At 36.6% G+C, this 20,704-nt stretch overlaps 1 protein-coding gene and 1 long non-coding RNA gene across 2 annotated transcripts; both read left to right on the plus strand.

Annotated features, from left to right (window-relative positions):
• Positions 1-1,245: 1,245 nt before the first annotated feature.
• Positions 1,246-11,901, plus strand: rsph3 (radial spoke head 3). Its single transcript, XM_088625495.1, has 8 exons — positions 1,246-1,492; positions 2,003-2,090; positions 2,884-3,025; positions 3,218-3,363; positions 4,559-4,762; positions 5,752-5,914; positions 6,243-6,329; positions 11,700-11,901. Exons 1-8 carry the CDS (start codon positions 1,380-1,382, stop codon positions 11,774-11,776), a joined length of 1,020 nt encoding a protein of 339 aa, XP_088481621.1. The 5' UTR covers positions 1,246-1,379; the 3' UTR covers positions 11,777-11,901.
• Positions 11,902-12,431: 530 nt separating this feature from the next.
• On the plus strand, positions 12,432-19,726 carry LOC148674823 (uncharacterized). The gene is made up of 2 exons (XR_015935403.1): positions 12,432-18,146; positions 18,736-19,726. It is a non-coding gene; the product is annotated as an uncharacterized LOC148674823 (long non-coding RNA).
• The last annotated feature ends 978 nt before the right edge of the window (positions 19,727-20,704 follow it).

Consider the following 20,704-nt stretch of genomic DNA (forward strand, 5'->3'; position numbering starts at 1 on the left):
GTAATCATTTGATACAATAGCATTCTACAAAAACATGAACCATTTCCATTCATTTAAAATGATTATTTTCTTGAAACTTTCTGCAATATTGTGCTACAAAGGGCTTTCTTTACTAGACTTGATTTTAAAAATGAATGGGAGAAAAAACGTATTGAGGATTACAAAAAAATGTGCTGCCCAACTAATGAGGTTCTCTGATATCTATTTACTTTAATAACCTTGTTTCTTTTTGAAGATACATGAACTATCAGACCTATCTCTCTGAATGATATTTCTTAATTTTATTCTGCATAGTGCAGAAAGTTTGTCCAACTTGGCATATGTTTAGGGACCTACCATTTAATTAACATTGTGTAAATTCTTTCAATGTTTTAACACTATAGCCTATCTTAAGACAAAAGGTATAAAAATTCAAAACAAGCATTTAAAATGACTGAATAATCCTTATCATCAAAACACTATCTCTCCAAATTCTTCCATTGTTGGAAATTGGATTCCATATAGTAGTAACTGTTTAAGTATCAGGAATTATGTTAGAGAACAAATCTTCTTCACAGACACTTTAGTGTATAATAAACCTAGTGTGTTGCGTGTCTGTCAATACGACTGAAATGTGGGGAATTACAGGCTGGAGACATCTACTTCAGGCTTTCTGACAGCTCTATCACCCTTTTCATGACTGTAGGGTGTGTTGATCACGGCGCAGGAGAATAGAAATGCAGGTGTCCACTGGGGAAAGAGAGAGGAAGGGATTTATCCCCGTTTTTATACAGAAAAGGCTTGAAAGTGTGAACCTAGAGGGTTAAAGGGGAGAGAACAGGGGGTTTGGAATGCTATGCTTCTGTGTACCTATTTACAAATGCTTAAAAAATCATGGATGTCAAGAGTGTATTCTCATCATAGTTTAAAAAATACTAATATAATTTTAATTATGATTACTGTACAATATGCCTCGACGTAACACAGACATACATAGAAATAGCCTGGATCGATGGCACATATTTGACTTAGCAATGGAATGAAAAGTGTACTGTTGTACATTTTAAAAGTTTACACTCACATCGTTTTTTTCTGCATTGTCAGCTATAATTACACCCTGTTTTAATCACATTTCTATTCTAAATCATATGACCCAATCAATATAAGACACCACTCCCGTGACTATCATTAAGTGCAGCCAAATCCTCGTGAATAGCAAGGTAACTGCATGGAGGAAGTGACGTCCTCACTGAATATGTTTATTTTGGATACGGTTGCTAAGCGCTGGAGGGTTTCCAACTGCAGCAGTAGGAGAGCTGGATTTTAAAATCATCTCTTCTTTGCTTACGGTTATATATTGTTGTTTTTTTTTTGTTAGCTAAAAAAATACATTAAATAGGATGACATCTGTTTTACAGCCGCAAAAGGAGTCTGCAAGCGGCACCTACACATTCGCCAGCCGTCCCAGAGCAGTGCAGAACCGGAGCAAGTATAGGGAGCCGGCACCCGAGCAGTAAGTCTGTAACACACCTGTGTTTGTGGCGCCCTTGAAGTTTCACAGTTACATCTTGATTATCTCGCAGAGTTATCTCGAGGGGTCGGAAAGTGTTTGTCATGTTTCTTTGCCATGATAAAACTGGCTCCTTCGGACCAGCTGAAGTTCAGAGACTAAATTAGATTGACAAACGAGGCAGTGGAGTGATTGCTACTGCCCTTAATTTATATTGTAAAGCAACATTGCACTAGTATGTTTCAAAATCTAAACTGTCTTTACCCAAAAACATCAAGCACAATTAGCGCTTATGATGCACTGGCTTTAAATTAAGTAGACCTTTTAAACTTGGACTTGGAACCTTTTATTATGTCATTTACTGTAATTTAAGTAAAACTGAAACGTAATCTTGATTACAAAATATTGTCTTTACCTGATGCGTATTATTATTATTATTATTATTATTATTATTATTATTATTATTATTATTATTATGTAACTTAATCCAACCTCCCTCTTTTCGTGCTGCAGAAATGAAGGCCAAGTTCAGTATGGTAACATCATGTATGACCGGCGAGTTGTCCGAGGGAATACCTACGCACAGCATGTACTGCCGATTGTAAGTATGGAATGTCTGTTTACGTCTTTACGTTTATGTTTGTCGAAGTGATATAAAACTCATTCAAAATATTTCCTATTACTTCAATAAAGGAAGGGGGAGTTGTCTTAATTTAATCTTTGCTGTGGTTACTGTACGTTGTTTCGTTAAATAGAAACAAAATGTTATTTTGTAGCAGAGAGAAGGGTCTTCTGTAAGACTGGCACTGGTATAAGTGAGCCTGTGTGTGTCATGTGATGGACTGGTGTCCTGCCCAGGGTGTATCCAGCCTTGCAGCCACTGCTTGCCTGGATAGGCTCCAGCTCCCCTGCTACCCTGAACTGGATAAAGTGGTTAGAACATGAATGGATATCTTCATAGAAATCAGGGAATTAAGAGAGGCTGTGATATTAGATTAATGTTTTTGTTACCAAATTGGTATCTGGAATTTTCTACAATTATTTATTTTTATTAATGCCATGGCAATAATGTTTTTCTCTACGTCACACTATAGTGCACTGTTATCCGCTTTTGGGTTCTAAAGGTATATCCTGTTTTCTGGTTTTCATTACACCCTGCACTCTTAATGATTTGAATAAGTTGTTGACGCTCTGATCCCATTTTGTCCAGGTTTTTCATGGTCAAATATTAGATATGACTTAAAACCTAATGTACAGCAGTTCTCCAGGACTAGTACTGAGTATATCTGCTCTATTGAAGTATTTTATTTTGATTGTATAATTTCAGTAGTTCAAACAAGAGTGCAGTTATGAATGTCGTTTCTTTTACACAGTATGTTCTATTGATTTCTAAGACAGCCCAGCCTGACCCTGTAGAACTGCAGAGGCTACAGGAAGCTAGGAGGAGAACAACTGCCAGAAAAAGGGCAAAGGAACAGTTTCGACCCAGGACCCCTGAACCAGTGGAGGGCAGGAAGCACATAGATGTGCAAACAGGTAACATTGCTAAACCAGTGTATTTCTGGGGCTTATCATTCTTTCTAGTTCAGCTGACCATGTTTAGAATTGTAAAACCATGCAGTGATTTTTTTTAAACAATTACGTATGTAGATATTATGTTTTTCAATTAAAACATTAATTTGAAATTATCTGAGCTCTGGTAGAGCAAAACATATCTCTTATTTTCAGAATTATATCTGGAAGAACTAAGTGACAAAATTGAAGAGTCCACTGTGGAATGTCAGACTGATGCCTTCCTGGACAAACCAGCAACACCTCTTTTTATCCCAGCTAAAACAGGAAAGGATGTGGCAACACAAATAGAGGAAGGAGAGGTTTGTTATGAATATACTAAGAACAGTGACAGTTTTCAATTTCTGTTATATGCAAAGTAAGGAATTGGATGGGAACCGAAATGTGCCAAAGTTACAGTGCTGTAGTGCCCTTTATTCTTTTAACTGAAAACAGTTAACAGTTCTTTAAGAGTGTCTTAAGAGTATTCACAGTGTCTTTGAAGTCCTTTTGATTCATTCTCTGTTGACTCATAAAACAGCTGGTCCTCTGCAGTTAGCACTGTGGCTCTCTGACATAGTGGCTTGAATCTCTATCTCATTAGGGAATCCTCATACTCTCTGGAGTTCTCCCTCAGAGCTCCCTGGTGTCATGTTTTCACTCTTTCATTGGCTACTTCCCACACCTGAGGAGACGCAGTACAGTGAATAAGGAGGGCTCATCCACTAGGTATCTTTATCAGGGAGCATACCAACTGCGATCTGACTCTTAGGCATTGACTAACACTCTCTGCCTGTCACATTGCCATTCAGTGAACAAAAATAATTAATTTTAGATCCCTCCAAATTACTAATAACAGTGCAAACTGATTTGTTTAATTTAGTAGAATATTATTTAAGGATGTGATATTCTTGTAGAAAACATTATATCTAATTTCCACTTTTTGCACTTTTCCTTTCACAAGTTGAGTAAGAAATTACAGAAAGTGTGACAGCACAAGCATCCACCATCACTAGACTACAGCAGTGCTGTTAAGTGACAGTAAATTGTGATCAAACCCAACCAGTAAACCACTTGCAATAATCCTACAATACCGCTGTCAAATTGTTAGGGATTCCTGAATGACTGGTTCCACACAGCAACAAATTCAAAAGCTAGCACAACTGATTGTATAATTAACCCAATTATAAACAGAAATATATACATATATATACATAGTCTATTGTTTATATATTTATATTTGCATATGAGCATTTTTACATTTTATGTTTATTTACATAAATATGTTTGTAACTGTTTTAGAATATTACAATAATGTAATATTTTTTTCAGTTTTTAGAATTATTTTACTTAATGTCTCTATCTTCAGTAAATATGGAAGTGTGAAGAATTCAGGCATTCAGACATTGAAAATTATTAGGACCTGAGACAGCTGGAATAGAAGGAGTAACCGAAGGAGCACACAAGTTGATTTGTCCATCTTCTACAGGGAATGTGACTGTTGATCTTTGTTCGCAGCTGTTTGACTTTGATATTGAAGTGAAGCCTGTCCTGGAGGTGCTGGTGGGAAAGACAATAGAGCAGGCCCTGCTGGAGGTGATGGAGGAGGAGGAGCTCGCCAACTTACGTGCACAACAGCGGGCCTTTGAAGAGCTGCGCAACGCCGAGCTGGTGGAGGTTCAGAGACTGGAAGAGCAGGAGCGAAGGCACCGTGAGGAAAAGGTATTCACAAGGAATATTCACAATGGCATACCCAAGGGCCTTGATATACTAACTATTATGATTTAGTCCAGCACTGAAACCTTTTTTCAGAACAAAGAGGCAGTCCTATCTGCTACACTTTTGACTGTCTTCTATTTGATAAAATATTGATTGAGGCTGAGTATCTGAAATTAGTTTCACAGCTAGTTATTTGGGGTCCAGGTTTGGAATAGGTCGGTATTATGCAAATGTAGATGACAGCTGTAACCAATGCATCAGGTCATCTGATGAAAAACTCTAAATGTCTGCCTGTTCAATGATTTGTTGTTAGGTAGATGCTACTACAGAAATAGTGCTTGCTACAGTATCTAACAACAATATTTGGTTCATTGATAATTTCAAACATAATGTACAGTAATAACTTTCAAAATGGTAGCACTGCAGTTCACAGTTTTATTGTCTTTGCTGACAATATTTGCGTTGATATAACCACTTAAAGAACCCGTGAAGAATTGCACATTAGAGATTGTCTTTTATAAGATAATGCTCTTTTGGGCTGAGAAGTGAAGACCAGTTCATTCAGTACATGCCATGTGAAGAAAAGCAAATGGTCCAGGTGAGCCAGCTCTGCAATTTGTTGGTTACAGGACTTACTATTGTTTTGTGAATTGAGCTATCCATATATCAGCAGCCCAACCTCAGTGGTGCTCGGAGAAGGGCCATGCCCCCAGAGGATTTACCTAACACAGCAATTCAATGTCAAAGACTGAACTTAGAACAGTCAATCCACATGATGTACAGTAGGTGCACTTAGTTGATAAGTATGTGGATGTGCAATACGGTGCCCATCTCGCATGCTCGGTTTTGTCAAAGAAGATGACATATTCAGTTTATTCAACAAGAATATAATTTTCATTATTCTATGTACAGTTGAAAAACAAAATAATGACTGCTGTGACACTTGATTTCAAAAGCAGGAGCACTCACAAATTGTCCCAACGATCATTTAGGAGCGTAGAATAAAGCAGCAGAGAGAGACTCTCCGGCTGGAAAAGGAGACTGCAGAGAAGATTGCAGCTCGAGCATTTGCACAGCACTACCTGGGTGACCTACTTCCTTCTGTCTACACTTCACTGCGGGACCACGGATACTTTTATGATCCAGTTGAGCGAGGTAAATCTATCAGAAGCTAAAGTTAAAGTTTCATCTGCATAACTAGAAAAATACTTTAAGCAGTTGCACAAAGGTTGCAAACCTTGTTGTATTCCCCTTTGGTCCTTATGTGAATTTTAACTCCATGATGGGACTTTTACTGTGTTTATTATACAAGAAGCTTTTCTGATTTTAAGTCTTAATGATGCTTTTTGTTCACCAGTCCTGGTGTACCAATATTTCATAGTGTACCATATTTTCATGTGGTATTTTCATAGTGTACCAAAATTTTAATCTATTATTACTGCATCTTCTTCAATCCTTTATTTATTTTACTGTCTTTGCAAAGATGTAGAGACAGGGTTCCTGCCTTGGTTAATGACTGAAGTCAAGAACACTTTGGAGAAACATTCTCTTGGAAGAACAGTGCTTGACAGTAAGTGATTTTCTATTCACATTTCCCAAGTAAATATTCATAACGTCATGTCTCAGTTTAGTATAATCAGGTGTATTTTTACAGATCCCATCTAATAACGACGCTATTACTCTTACGTCACCACACTAATCTTTGTCCCATTATGTTTATGGCATTCAATGTTATTACAATATTGATTTATACTTAAGATTAAGAAATATCAAAATTGACCTATAAATGAATAACCTGACACTGGAAGTGCTTATGTCTTGTTAAGTCTTAAAATGATAAAATGCGCCAGAACACTTGCTGGGCTAATATTTTACAGGATTTATACAAAAGTGAAGAGAAGGCGATGCCTGAGTTTAGCTCAGCCATATATTCTTAAATTTTGGGAAGTGGGTTCTTCCTCCCACACGTCTATGGTTGTATGATGTTTCCCTATTGAAATTATATGAACACTTGACGCAAATATTGAATGTACTAATTTAGAGAGTAGGAACTAAAGTATGATGTGGGTGTTTTTCAAAGGAACTTCAGTTTCTCTCTCATCTTTACTTCAGTTATACTACACTGTTGATTGGAGGACTGACCAGTGTTTTTTTTCTGGTTTATACATTGATTAACATAGTAATGATGTGAGTTATGTTTTTTAAAGCGAAAAGTCTTGAGGTGCAGGCTTATAAATGCAGAGAAGCACAAACCACTTTGAATAAAAGGTTAGCTCTGAAAATACAATGCACACAGACTACATACTGTATCTAGTCTAAGGTCTGTACAACCATCTGCTTACTTTGGTAACATCTATCCATTATCAGAACGTTTTCCTTGTGAGAGCTCTGGCTACATGGAACCTATCCTGGAAGCACAGGGTACAAGCCAGGACTAAGCCAGGACTTCGAGTCTGGTAGCATGCATTACATTTAGAAAAAAACTGGCTTGTATTGAGAGCTTTTAATAGTAATAGTGGTAATAGTGAATTTAGAACAATTACACCTTTCTCTGTAAGGTCCTAGTCAGATTGTGAATTTTCAAGCCAGGTTTTGACCACGAAAACCAAGGAGCTTTCCAAAAAACTTGGGAGTAATGCTGTAGAAAGGCTAAGATCAAGATAAGGATATGAAAATATATTTTAAAAAATCCAAGACCGTGAATACTTTTTGAGCATGGTGAAGTCCATCATTAAGAAGCATAAGGTGTATTGTACCATCTGACTAGATTAAGTTTGTCTCTCCAGTCTTGAGTAGCTGGGAATGGATAAAACTGGTTATCAAAGCCGTTCTGAGGCCAGTGATGTCTTTAAAATAGCTACAGAGCCCAATGGTTGAGATGGTTGTAAATGTCCATAAGTCAAGAATATCTGGTCACTGCAGAAAGTTGCCCTGTATTTACTATAAAATAAATCTGAAACATTTTCATCTTAGTTCAAAGAGTAAGTCTGGCAGGCACAAACTCAACACAGCACATCATCGAGTTAGCATTATCTCTACAATCAAGCATGGTGGTGGCAGCATTATGTTATTAGGAACAAGTAATAGGTTTATTCCATGCTGAAAAGAGAAGAAAGAAAACACAGAATTTTGGCCGTGGAGCCTTCTTCAGGTGTGTCACAACCTATTACTTGTTCCATTGTAGCCTATGCATGCTGACGCAGCTACCCACCTGAACTATTATGTTATTAGGCAACTTCTCATCAGCAGGTATTACGAAGTTTGTCAAGACAGAGGGTGAAATGATTAAACAAAGTACAAATTTGTCTGCTAAAGATTCAAAATTATGAAAATTGACCTTTAAACTTCCATTAACTAAGAAGAGCAAATATTCATTCAATTGACATATTTTAATTTTGGATTTTTCTTTTGTAGTTTGTATTGACATTTACTTTATTTCACCCATTAAATGTTCAGGTTGAGCATTTAAGTTTTTCTTTAAAATTTTCACTTTAAGAAATGTATACATAATTTGTAATTCAACGGAGTGGTGCATCATTGGGAGGGGGTGAATTTTGCAAGGTATTTTAGTAATCAAAATTGTATATCTATGTCCCTATAGAAATACCAAAGTATTTCCGTACTGAAGTGCAATAAAAATGCAGGTCTTTCTTACAACAATAGGTATACATGATAAAATCACTGGGCACATAGTGTTTTTACATTTTAAATAGTAAGCTGAGTGAAAAATGAATAATATCAGTTGATTACTAATCTTTATAACCACGCCAGTATTCTGGCAAGAATGACGTACAAAGAAAGTTAGTAATATTCTTCAAGGGTTATTTCTCTCTTAATGTAATGGAACATTAAGCCTTTTAGTTCTAAAAGCATGGTCAAATATATACCATTACATACCAAATCATTGTTGGTGTATTTGGTACCCCCTATAATGCCAGACTCAGTTTAAGGTGCTACTGGATGATATAATAATTCATCAAAGTCTACTTCAGAATGGTTAAAGAATGATTAAATAGTTCTGGAAGGGCCTAATCAAGGTCCTTATCTAAATTGAGTTGAGAATCTTTAATACAATTAGTTCAAGAAGGCTGTACAAAAGTGATGTCCTTACAATTTAAATGATCTGGACAGATTTTGCATTTCTGAATGTTTGTACATCACTACAGAATCATGCTTAAATTGTTTTGGTAAATCCTAACAATTTAAAGTAAGTTATTATTGATAACAGTATCCCTACTAGCTGTTCATTTCATTTTCCTCATCAAAGTATAACTTGATTAAAATTTCAAAAACTATAGATGAAATAAGTAATTGTATAAATGTACTTGTATACAGTATTTTTTCCGTTCCGGAGAGAGAATATATTTAATTATAAATTAAATTTAGTAAATAATTATTTACTTTTGGCAGTGTATATTAACAACTGCATTTATCATAAAATTAGAAAACAGTTTTAGAGATGTCATTGATTAAAAACTTTTACTTTTTCAGTTTTGTACTTATACTTATTATAATTAGTTTAATAAGCATCTCAGTGCCACTCCCTGACAGCTTTTTGTCAGTGCGTAGAAAGGCAATTAAACAGTTTTCTTTGAACTGCAAGGTTTATGTTTATAGTATCATAAAGCAATTACATGTAATCTTTAAAACATGGATTATTTTATGTAAAGGATATGAGGTAATATATAGTACAGTACATTTTTATTATTTATTAAAACTGTATTCATAGTAGTTTCTTTGAAAAGTGTAACTAAATAAGAAACAAATATGAAATTTAATTACATTTAAATTTAATTTTGTTCTATTTCATGGATAAAAAAACAACAACCTTTTGTTGGGTTAAGCCTAAATAGATTATGCACTGTGTATGCCAATATAGGAACTTCATTATTATATCTTAGATCTTTAGACAAGTAGTCTAAGTAAGAATTAGAGCATTTTGTTTCCTTAAAAATGAATAAAAGCCTTAATAGGTAGGTCATATTTGTTTATTTTGTTTTCTTCTGTGTGTTTTTTAGTAAAAGGGACATTTTAACAGTTTAACAAAACTTTTCTATTTTAAATAGAAGGGTCTGCTGTATGAACACTTGAGCTGATTTTATATTGGTCTTTAATGAAAACATTACTGTACATACAGTATTTCCCATTTATGAAGTTGGAAAAGGTAAAAATGTAGTAATTTTGACAATATTTGTCAATTTATTATTATTTGAATTTTACACATTTTTGTGTAACTGACCCATTAGTTAATAAAATACAATTGTACTATACAGTATAGTGCTTTTCGTCCCCCAAGGATTCCATACCTTCATACACAGAAAGGAACTCTAGGGTTAGCAACCCTATTGTTACAAACAGTGTTGTAGGATCTTTAATGTCTCATCAGAAAGATGGTATCTCCTACATCATATGTGAAAGGTTACCATATTGATGCACTGGTTTTGAAATTTCTGGTCCTAAGGGAACAGTGCCACCTACCGATTCCTCAATCTACTTACAGCAGCAATTTGATTTTCCTTAGAGGTTTCCCATCCTATACTAAAAGTATAGTCTTGTTTATTTTCAAGTATTTTATTTATAGGTTTCAAAGAAAATTCATAAGAGCTAATGATATACAAAAATGACAGTTGTTGGAACACAAGAAAATGAAATTAAAAACAGTAACTGTTTTATATAGTGACAAATAGGTGTCTAATAGTGATAAGTTCTACTTTCATACTCAAATTACTGTATTTACAATTTGAACATTTAAAAACATTGGAACCTTTTGACAACATTTCAGAGCATGATGTTATGATGTGGCTATGCACAAGACAGAGCCATAGATGTGATCAGGTCAGAATTGGGACAGTTTTGGAGGCTTGTGATGACGCCCAAGAGCAGAGAAGTCAAAGCTTTCTGTTGACAGCCCAGGATGCAATTTTAAGTGATAGTAGAAGCTGCAGTGGAGTGGAGTCAGAATTACGGAAACAGTCTCAACAGAATCAGACTGCGAACTAGCAATAGACTGACATTGCTGTAGAAGTCCCAGTAGAGTAGGCTGCCTGAGACCAGCTTACAGCAGACCAGTATAGCTGACTATTAGTGGACTGGTGAATCTGCAGCAGGCAAGTGTTGGGACTGGAGAGCTTGGATCTGGGGCTGGACAGGACAGAGCGCTCATTGTTGGGACAGTCTTCTGGCAAAACACCAGAAGCTGGGCTGATCAAGGTGTGTGCTCTCAGGGGGATCTGCTCCAGAGACCCCTCCAAGCGTGTGCTGTCAAGATTGACTTCAGAAGGCATGCCTTGGACAGGGCTGAGCAGTGAGCCCACTGAGGCCTGGGAGCAGTGCAGGGTTCTAGGGGAGAAAAGGGCATAGGTGATGTGATGCCAGTTTGTAGCAGACCGGAATGGCTATAGAAACTGTTGCAGACTGGTGAAGCTCTAAGAACAGCAGTGAGCTGATGAGGTGATCAGCTGCAAACCTTTAGTGGACCATAGTGGCTGTAGAAGTCACAACAGAGATGGGTCGCTGACTAATAGCAGGACAGTGAAGTCATAGAAGTTGCAGCAGGGCTGGTGAAGGTGTAGGAACAGCAGCAGGCTGACAATTCTGACTGGCTTCCGGTTTGTAGGTTGCCGGCTTTTAGCAGATGGGGTAGCTGTAAAAGTCACAGCAGAGGTTGGCTGATGACTTGTAGCAGACCAGTGAGGCTGTTGAAGCCACTGCATTTCACTAACTACCAAACTGGTCAGATGGGCCAAATAGCCTCCTCTCATTTGTAACCTTTCTTATAAGAAGTTCTTAAAATACTTCAGTGGAACAGTTTGGAGGGACTACAAGTCGCATAGTTCTAGAATAAAAGATACATGGTGAAACAAAATGTGAAAGCATATGCATGCAGCAGGGAAGTGTGGAATTACCTTGCAACATAATGCTCTCTTATCTCTTTTTTTAGTGCTCATTCGTGATGTGGTTGAGAAGAGGCTAGATGCATTCCCGCAGATGGAGCTAAAGTCACCACGTTTAACCTGAGAAAAAACTTATATACTGTATTAATACAGCTGGTAAGCTGGTTAATTTTACTGATTTATTTTATTGAGTTTCTTCAAATTGATAAATTCCAATAACAGCAAATTAAAAGTTTTCTTATTGTATAATACCGTGTAAAGATTTCTAATGGTAAAAGAAAGTTGTTTTAAGTGATGCAGAACTGTGTGAATACTGCATGTTATTGCTGTACTAATTATTCTATTAACTAATTTATTACCTTTTAATTGGCATACAGCGATTGGATATATAAGCAAATTCTTACCAAATTATGTTTCATTAACCGAACCAGTTTTTAAATTGACTGTACCTTGTACCTCTGGTCAAATGCCTGTCTGAGGCCAAAAGGGTACATCATACATAAAGTATTGTACGGAGATGGAGATATACAGTAAACCAAGTTTGGGAATTGAATATTCAAGTGAAGCACATGAGAAAAACATCGTATTCCTCACAAAAAAACAAATGTTTATGCACATTATTTCATCTCATTCTCATTCAAAGCAGCCTTTTATTTATACTGTATTTTTCACTTTTGGGGGAATTCCTGTACCAGCAACACCTATAACTCTGCACCAAATCATCATTGCTAAAGTCACATATTATATTATATATTATATTATATATATATATATTTAATGAGTGCCATGTATAGAGTTGGTTTAACACTGAGTGCTTTTCTGTTTGCAGGATTATAATTTATGGAGAGAAATGAATGAGCAAAGAATACAAATTTGAAAACTGAAAATCACACCTGATGTTTGAAGCATAATTAAATGACTATTAAAAAATGGTGTATCTACAAAGTTTCTATACATTTTGCCATTGTGGAAACAATACCAAATGCAAATTAGTAAAAAGAAGCATTCTTCAAAAACTTCTGTGTTTATGGTGGATTCTTATTATTCTCATTCTTTTACCATTTCTTTTCAAATTTTGATTTTTTTTTCCATTGCTAATTCTTCCGTCATTAGCCTTCCCTGTTATAAATTCAACCTGTTTGAGAACAGTGCTGTTATTCTTAATGTCAATTTGAGCTGAAGTCTAAGTAAATACAAATCAGTATATAATCACACATCCCTGACTTTCAATTTTGTTGCCCTATAGTTATTTTTGGGATATCTTACATTGATCACTGTAACAGAGCTCAGATCCAACCCTGCATATTTTCACCTGGATATTAAGAAACACATACTGTACATGACTTGTATGTTCATTGATTTCTTAAACTAACAATGTCACTTTTACCATAAATGCTTTATTAACAGTCATCTTTATTTATTTTTAAAATCTGTAACAACAATGGTTTTCTTTTCTATTTTAAGGCTTAATGTCAAAGATAAAGATTCTGTGTCCTTTGTTGGATAATGTCTGGCACTAGACTGCTATTTTACAGAGGTCTAACACTTTCTCAAGGTCAGGGACTATAGATATTTACTATTTTTACTATTTTTATTTATTTACTATTTTTAATAAATCACCATGATGGCCTCCTCTTGTTTGTACGCTTTCTTATGCACTAAAACATTGCAAATGGTTGAAAATGTTTTTAGAATATCGCTAGAGTATATCTACCCATTAACACCAGATATACCGACACAATGGCAGACTATATACTGTACATTTTGTTGCTTCTGCCACAGTGCTAATCAGAGCAGGGTCAGGTCAAAGTGCTGCCTGTTTGTATTTAACTTAAACGTTGTGGTAACAGGCAAGGAGTTGCTTTGTAATATTATTTTAGCCTCGTGCGCTGACAACCAAAATATTTTCTCTTTCTCTAATGTAAGTTATGGCTCATGTAACTTTTACATTGTTTTGTTGTGACCAATTTGTTTTTTTTTACTTTCCCTCTAAATTGAACAGATGCGATACAATACAAAACCATTTTTCCCATCCTACGCCAAACACCCCCATCCCTATTTTCCATTTTCCATCAAAGGACCCAGAAAATATGCCAACAACGGCACTCCAAGCCTCCACCATCACCCCAATGGCACCATGGATCTTAGTGGAACCATGTAGATATATCAAGATAAGCCAGGATCCAATGATACAAAGGGAGGGATTTCAGAGGCTCTCAGCACCTCTTTAGCTGCTGTCAGACCAGCCAACTAGATCCATTTCTGCCTCTGCGAGAAGCCAAGATTAGGATGATTATTTAGCAATTTGTTCCATTTGTAAAACCAGAATGTTAATAAGCATTTTCCAAGCTTTATAAATTTGGAGCATCGTGTGTGTACAAAGAAATGTGTATATGCACATATGACTCACATGAAACATGTTTTTTCCAATTTTCTTAAAGAAAACAACTGCTCCCCAGCAAAATTATATAGTGTGTGATTCAAATAATTAATATACTAATAATATCTAGTATATATTCTGATTTTGTTTGCTTTCCATGCTTTCTGACTCTACCCTTCTTTAGAGTGATGTTAACATCTGAAACAAAGAAATACTTATAGGCCATTGTAATACTCACAGTCCAGACACAGACTGTATCACTCTAATTGTCTGGTAAAAAATGTGAATTTATTTTAAAAATGAGTGAGTATTCTTTTAAGAAACAATTATTTCTTAGTTGTGAAAGTCACTTCAAATTCAAACACCCTATCAAAATTTACATAATTCAAATTCTATGTGTTACTGTCTCACTGTTTTATCTGATTGTTGAAAAGAGAGTTAAAATCTGGCAATAAGATAAGAATAAAAGGACAATAAGAATAAAACAAACTTCAAACAAACTTAGGGAATACAAAATTCTAAATTCATAGCTCTTTTTCATTGTTACCTGCTTTAAATTGTTCCATTGTTTTAACATGGTTATTTTAAATCTAAATAGATTAAAAATCTGGTTTTAGTATTGTAAATTATTCCTTTCAAAGACAGCCTTTTCTTTATTCAGCCTCTATATGCCTCTGTATCAAAGACTGCCTTAGTCCCATATTTAATCAAACACAATAGGTCCTGTCCTGACCTAGTAGTCATTAAAGATCCCCAAGCATTTCTTAATAAGAGCTGGGAGTTATCCCGGTGTCCGGGCCAAATTTCCCCCCTCAGCCTTTACCGTGGCCTCCAAATTGTCCCCATGTATGATTGGCTTGCACTTGCCCTGCGGTGAGCTGGCACCTCATCAAGGGTGTACCCTGCCCTGCACTCTTTGCTTGCTGGGTAGGCTCTGGCTTCCCGCAACACCGTATGGTATAAAGTGGTTAGGCAAATGACATGACATGACAATAGGTCCTACTAGGTCATTTTTAGTTTCATTTTTAATTTTGACGAACATTAGTCTAAAATTCTGATAATAAACATCACAAAGATCAGGTGCTGAAAGAATTGTTAGACATTGGGCGCCCTAGTGATTGAAATTGAATCATAGAGCAGAAACTTGATGGTGAATGTTTGGGTTATGTTATGTTATTAGCTGAGTGGGACACAAATGAACAAGTACTGTTTGGACTAGTCAGAAATGACCTGGTCAGGCTATGTTTTTTGTCCAGGTAACTGTGGGCTTGAAAGGTTATTGATGAGGGCCTGGTTAATCCTGCATTTGATCCCCTTTTGGCACTCTGGGGCTCATAGTGTGAAAACTGAGTTAGGTTGACTGTGCATGTTTCAGAAGGTGTAAATGAAAGGGCCATAGTGGTAAAATTAGGAGGATATGAAACATAAAAGAAATGGCGAGATACAATTGAAATGGATTTAAAGGCAATAAAGTGGTGACTACACCAAGTACAATTACACCTTGTTAATGTTTTTTTCATAAAGCCTCGGAGCTTGATTAGTTCCCTGGTGGTTCGCCTTGCTAAACTAACATTTTGTATATTAGGGACCACACCTCTGGGAGATTACCGCTTTGAGTCACAGGCATGCAAAGTAAATGATAAATTCTGTTGAGTTTAATCCAGAAAAAGAAGCCAGTAAATGATGCCTTTACTCCTCCATTTGTGAATACTTTCAAGCTCACTTCAATGGAGCTCTAAAAGTTTAACAAACGTTCTAAGGAAAGTTAAAGTCAATGAAAAATTAAGGTTTGTATAAATGTATTTTTGTGATGTGTGTCCTATGTTAACCATGCAAAATATGAAATATTACGTTTTTAAATAACTTTTTGAAATTATTATTTAAATTGGACCTGTTTTGCACCATGTCTGATTAAAATAAAACTAATAAAAACAATAAATCTAATAAAACCAGGTTAATGTTTAAATTATACAGAATAAATAGAGGAGCAACAGATAAAGGTTCAAAGCAATTTGTAACCAAGTTGCTAAATAATCGTTACTAGCAGAACCAGGCCTGACCAAGCTGGGGGTCAGGACATCAAATTTAAAATTAAAATCGCAATTTTCTAAAAACTAATCATGATTTACAGGTACAGAAAGTGAAAGTATATGTACTGTAATACAGATTATCTATATGGTTTATACATCTACAGTAGGAAGATATACTGCACATGTACAGATTGCACCATTGCTAAATAGGTTATGCTTATTGAAAGCAGATTTTACTTAATTTAAGTTTTTAAAATAACATAGCATGTGAAAAAAAACATTACAAACTGACTCACAAAAACAAAACAAACATCTACATTAATACAATAATATACTGTAAATACTGTACAACTGGGTTATATTTATAACCAATTGAGAAGCAGGTTTAGGGAATGATAAACCAGAACTACCAACATATTAGTATTAAGTATTAAAAACCAAGCATTTGATTATATAGCATCAACTATATTTAGACCAGCATTTAATTGATGTATGATTGTTAAATCAATAGCTTGACCATAGTCGCTAGATTTTTCTACAAAGCTCAATCTGAAGCAAATAGTCATTCTATAGATATCGTGTTTCAGTTAGACAAAACAAATCCAGTGGTCAATGAACTGAGAACTCACTGCAAATCAAAGCCATGTAATTGTATTACCGAATCAGAGTAATTCTAGTAGGTACCCTTGGCAAAGAGCCCAGAGCTTTAGAGACCGCTCCTGTTGCAATTTGGAGAAAATAGTACAGGCAGCCATAAACGCCACCAGAGCCCTCAAATTAATGCTATTGTCAATGGGACTAGAAAGCACTACTATTGCAATTAGATTTATTATTATAGACCAAACCTTTTTGATGGATGGATGTTTGCCCGTTATGCCTTCCGGCATGTAGAGGCAGCAACATCCTGTTGCTTTTACTGTAAAATTAGTTTTTTATGGGACAGGATTGTTAGCCTTGTGCCCAACCTCCAACATGGAGGACCTGGCGCCCGACGTGGGACACAAACCCAGTACCCTGAGATTATGAGTCTCATGCTCTACCAACAGAGCTAGTCGGGGCCCTTAACCTTGTTGGTACGGACAGTAGCTCTGAAAACCTCAACTACAGAAGTTATCATAACAAAAGAACAAAAGAAGAAAGTGGAAACACAACAATCAAGACAGGATAATAGGTCATGATTACTAAACTAAAAAAGTACCACCAGTCCACATGTAGTGTCTTTCACAATCAGTAAGACTTGGCAGCAAAGATTGCTACAATTGTGAGGCATGGTGGCACAGTGCTTAGAATTGCTCCCTCATAGCATAGGACTCCGGATTTCAATCTGGAACTATATGTGTGGAGTTTGTATGTTCTTCCTGTGTTTGCGTGTGTTTTCTTCAGGTGCTCTGGTTGTCTCCTGCAGTCCAAAAACATATTGGTGTTACACCACACCCCCGGAGGACTTGTCATTCCACCTCACATTCCAGCACGGTTCCAATTAGCCAATTTACCCCAGCCTATTTAATGCTGCTTCACACTCTCCTCTGTGCTCAGTATTAGGCTTTTTCCTGGCTAGCACTACTTCCATTTTCACTACAACTTGCTACTTAGTTTTTGGCTTCCTGACCCTGGTTTGTTCTGTGACAACGTCTCCTGGTTTTGGTTTTGGTACTTTGGTTATTGTTCTGGTTTCGACTCTCGGCTTCCTCACAGCTTACGGCTCCGCTTCTGGTTTTGTACTTTTGCACCGGCTTGTTTACCTACAGCTTTCAGACCTCGGATTGTTATATCAACTACGCCTCTGGAGATTGTTCTGGTTTTCTGCATAGGGTCCTCACTACTATTTCCTAACAATTGGTAAGTTAATTGCCTTCTGGGAAAATTGGACCTGGTGTGTGGTGTGTGTTTGTGTCTGTCAGCATCCCGTCCAGGGTGTACCCTGCCTTGCGTCCTTTGCTTGCATGGATATGCACCTCTGCGACCCTGAAGAAGTCATGGAATTTGAAGAAGAGGTTAGAAAATAGATGAATGGATTGCTACAGTTGTCAGGCCATCAGCAGCAGGAACACAGACTGAAGCAGCAAAAGCAATTCTTCAATAGGGTAAGTCGATCCAGCAGTGAAAACATCAGGATCAGACAATGACAGTATAAACCACGGCCAATTTCAGCACTGGGCGCAAAGATGGTTAGGCAGACAGTGAACCAAGCCAGCACACTGAGGCAGTGTCTACTCTAGATCCAAGACCAAACAGCGGAGAGACAGATCATAAACACTAGCTAGTTTATCCAAGAGAGCAGTGGCCTGCAGACGACGATGACAAAATTAGGAAATCAGGCAGGAGTAGCAGTGAGAAAGCACATACTGTACATTGAGTTGTTGCAGCTGAGTTCCACTCCAGAGCTCACAGCAGGAAGAGTTAAGAAATAATGAGTTAGAACAGACAGAACTTTCAAAACATTTCGTAAAAAAATCACTAAAGCAAAAAAAGCAAAGTGAACTAAAAATGATTTGGAGGAGTGGAAGCTAAGATACAGTACAGTATGTAAGCATCCTCTCCCAACTTCTGCAGAGTGCCGGCTAAGCTCTGTGATCCAGACATCACTACTTGGCTTTGCCATTCATGTCACTCGATAATTGTGATTGGGATTCTATGAACAGACATACCCAGTTGGTGTTTTTGTTTTTTCAGCAGCGACTCTTAGGATCCTCTTGGTGCCTGTGCCTGCAGTGACATCACTGAGAGATGGGCCAGTCCTCCAGTCAGTGTCAACTTTACTTTCTTATCTCTATCTGACAGCAGAAGAAGACACAGCATCTGGATTCAGAAGAGTAGGTCGAACAACCCGGTTAAGGCATCCAGCAAAATGTAAATTGTTACCAATCAACAAAGACTGGGTTGGCCAGAAATACAACTGCAGCTGATGACAAACAATATCAACAAGGAAAACCCCAGACCAACTGCTAGTGCAATTATCAACAAACCCCACAGATGAGACCAATAATGTATATCCTTTTCCATCAATTTGATCAGGGTTTAAGACGTGGAGAAACAAAGGAACTGCAGATACTGTAAAGAACACCATGTTATCTGTAATGGATGATGGAGCTAAGTTCATGAACGTGGCATGCATGAACTGGTTCATTCATCCGTATTGATGATGTAACTAATGATAACAGTGGAAGAATGAATTCTGATGATTAAAGAAATGTCTGCTTATGTACAGTAGAAGGAAATACTTCCATAGTTTTTGGGCTGCTTTTTACCATGCACAAGAAAGTAATAGTAACATCAAGCATATCTACCAAAGAGGTTCTAGGTTCCACAAAGCTATATCAAAATCACATCTACTGTATAAGGAGAATCTACAGTTACAATATTTATTATGAACAAATGTTTATCTTCCAACAACAAATGTTTAAAAACACAATTTCCTTTTTATATTTAAAAATAGAATAAGATCAAAAAAACATTTATATTGATGTAGACTGTGCTAGAGTAAGTCTGTTTAACTTATATTATGTCACAGCTATGTCAATCCATCTATATATAGTATTATATACTGTATGCTGATATATTTTGGTTCCAAAGCACATTGTTCGTTTTCAATGACTGTCAGTATACAGTACAAACTCCAAGTGCAATGTACGATAAAATGAAATTGCTCATCTGGCTTAATATACCCAATTGTTGCTCGTCATTTGTATAAAACAAGGATTATAGATCTCCCACGATAGATATCGTTTTATAAGGAAACGTTTTGTGAGCCTTCCTTTGTTCCTCCTCCCTACAGTACACGTTATAATGTAGTCTACATTATTAGGTCGTATCGCCTGTTTTTCTTCTGCGCCTCCAGTCGAAACACAATGGCGCTATTTTATTAACATTGATCTTGATCAGAGTGCAAGTAAAACTCTCGACCACAAGTCTAAGCGTACTGTACAGTACATCCCGCGTTCATCAACCTGTTGCAGGCAGGTCTATTTTGCGCTGCTGGATTTACAGCAGATATATACAGATCTATTTTAATCTTGTACTGCTATTGGCTATGTCCGGTTACGACACCTCCCCACCTAGATCAGAGTTCCACTGTCTTTGTGTCATGGGCGTGCATTTGCGACAGGCACTGCTGGTCAAACCCTTTGAAACTCCCACGTAATACAATTAGAAACGCAGTGGTATGGGTGTAAATAGACGCTTGCATCACTGCAGAAAAAAAGTTCGCTAACGGATCAAAAGTTGTGTTGCTATGATCCTGTTTGTTGTGCTAGTAAGGTTTATTGAATATGAATTTGCAGGACGCCCTGCCACACTGCGATAGCCAGATACACCACAGAAACGTCAAAGCAACCCGGATGATTGGGTTAAACATTATTTTCTAGTTTTGGAAATAAGAGGCTATACCGTTAAAGCTGAAGTCAACAAAGAAAATTGTTAATTATAATAAACTAAATCAAATTAAGAGTCTTTATAAAGTATGTTTACTATCTGTGACAGGGAAAGGGGTGTGTGGTATTCTTATCAGTTGGCTGAGATTTTCTTGGACCTGGATTGATTCTCACCGATCTACAACTTTGATTGCTCATTCTTTTTTCACGGAAAGATCATCTTTTAGGTGTGAATGGAAATTAAAGCCCCCAGACTCACAAATATATATACA

Source organism: Lepisosteus platostomus, chromosome 3 (assembly GCF_059453375.1).
Source record: "Lepisosteus platostomus isolate fLepPlt1 chromosome 3, fLepPlt1.hap1, whole genome shotgun sequence".
Classification (NCBI taxonomy): domain Eukaryota; kingdom Metazoa; phylum Chordata; class Actinopteri; order Semionotiformes; family Lepisosteidae; genus Lepisosteus; species Lepisosteus platostomus.

What these genes read in the sequence shown, in the direction of transcription:
- rsph3 (XM_088625495.1), top strand. Translation starts at nt 1,380, where the DNA reads ATGACATCTGTTTTACAGCCGCAAAAGGAGTCTGCAAGCGGCACCTAC. An exon ending in TTATGATCCAGTTGAGCGAG is followed by an intron (nt 5,915 to 6,242) that starts GTAAATCTATCA and finishes GTCTTTGCAAAG; the next exon opens with ATGTAGAGACAGGGTTCCTG. An exon ending in TGGAAGAACAGTGCTTGACA is followed by an intron (nt 6,330 to 11,699) that starts GTAAGTGATTTT and finishes CTCTTTTTTTAG; the next exon opens with TGCTCATTCGTGATGTGGTT.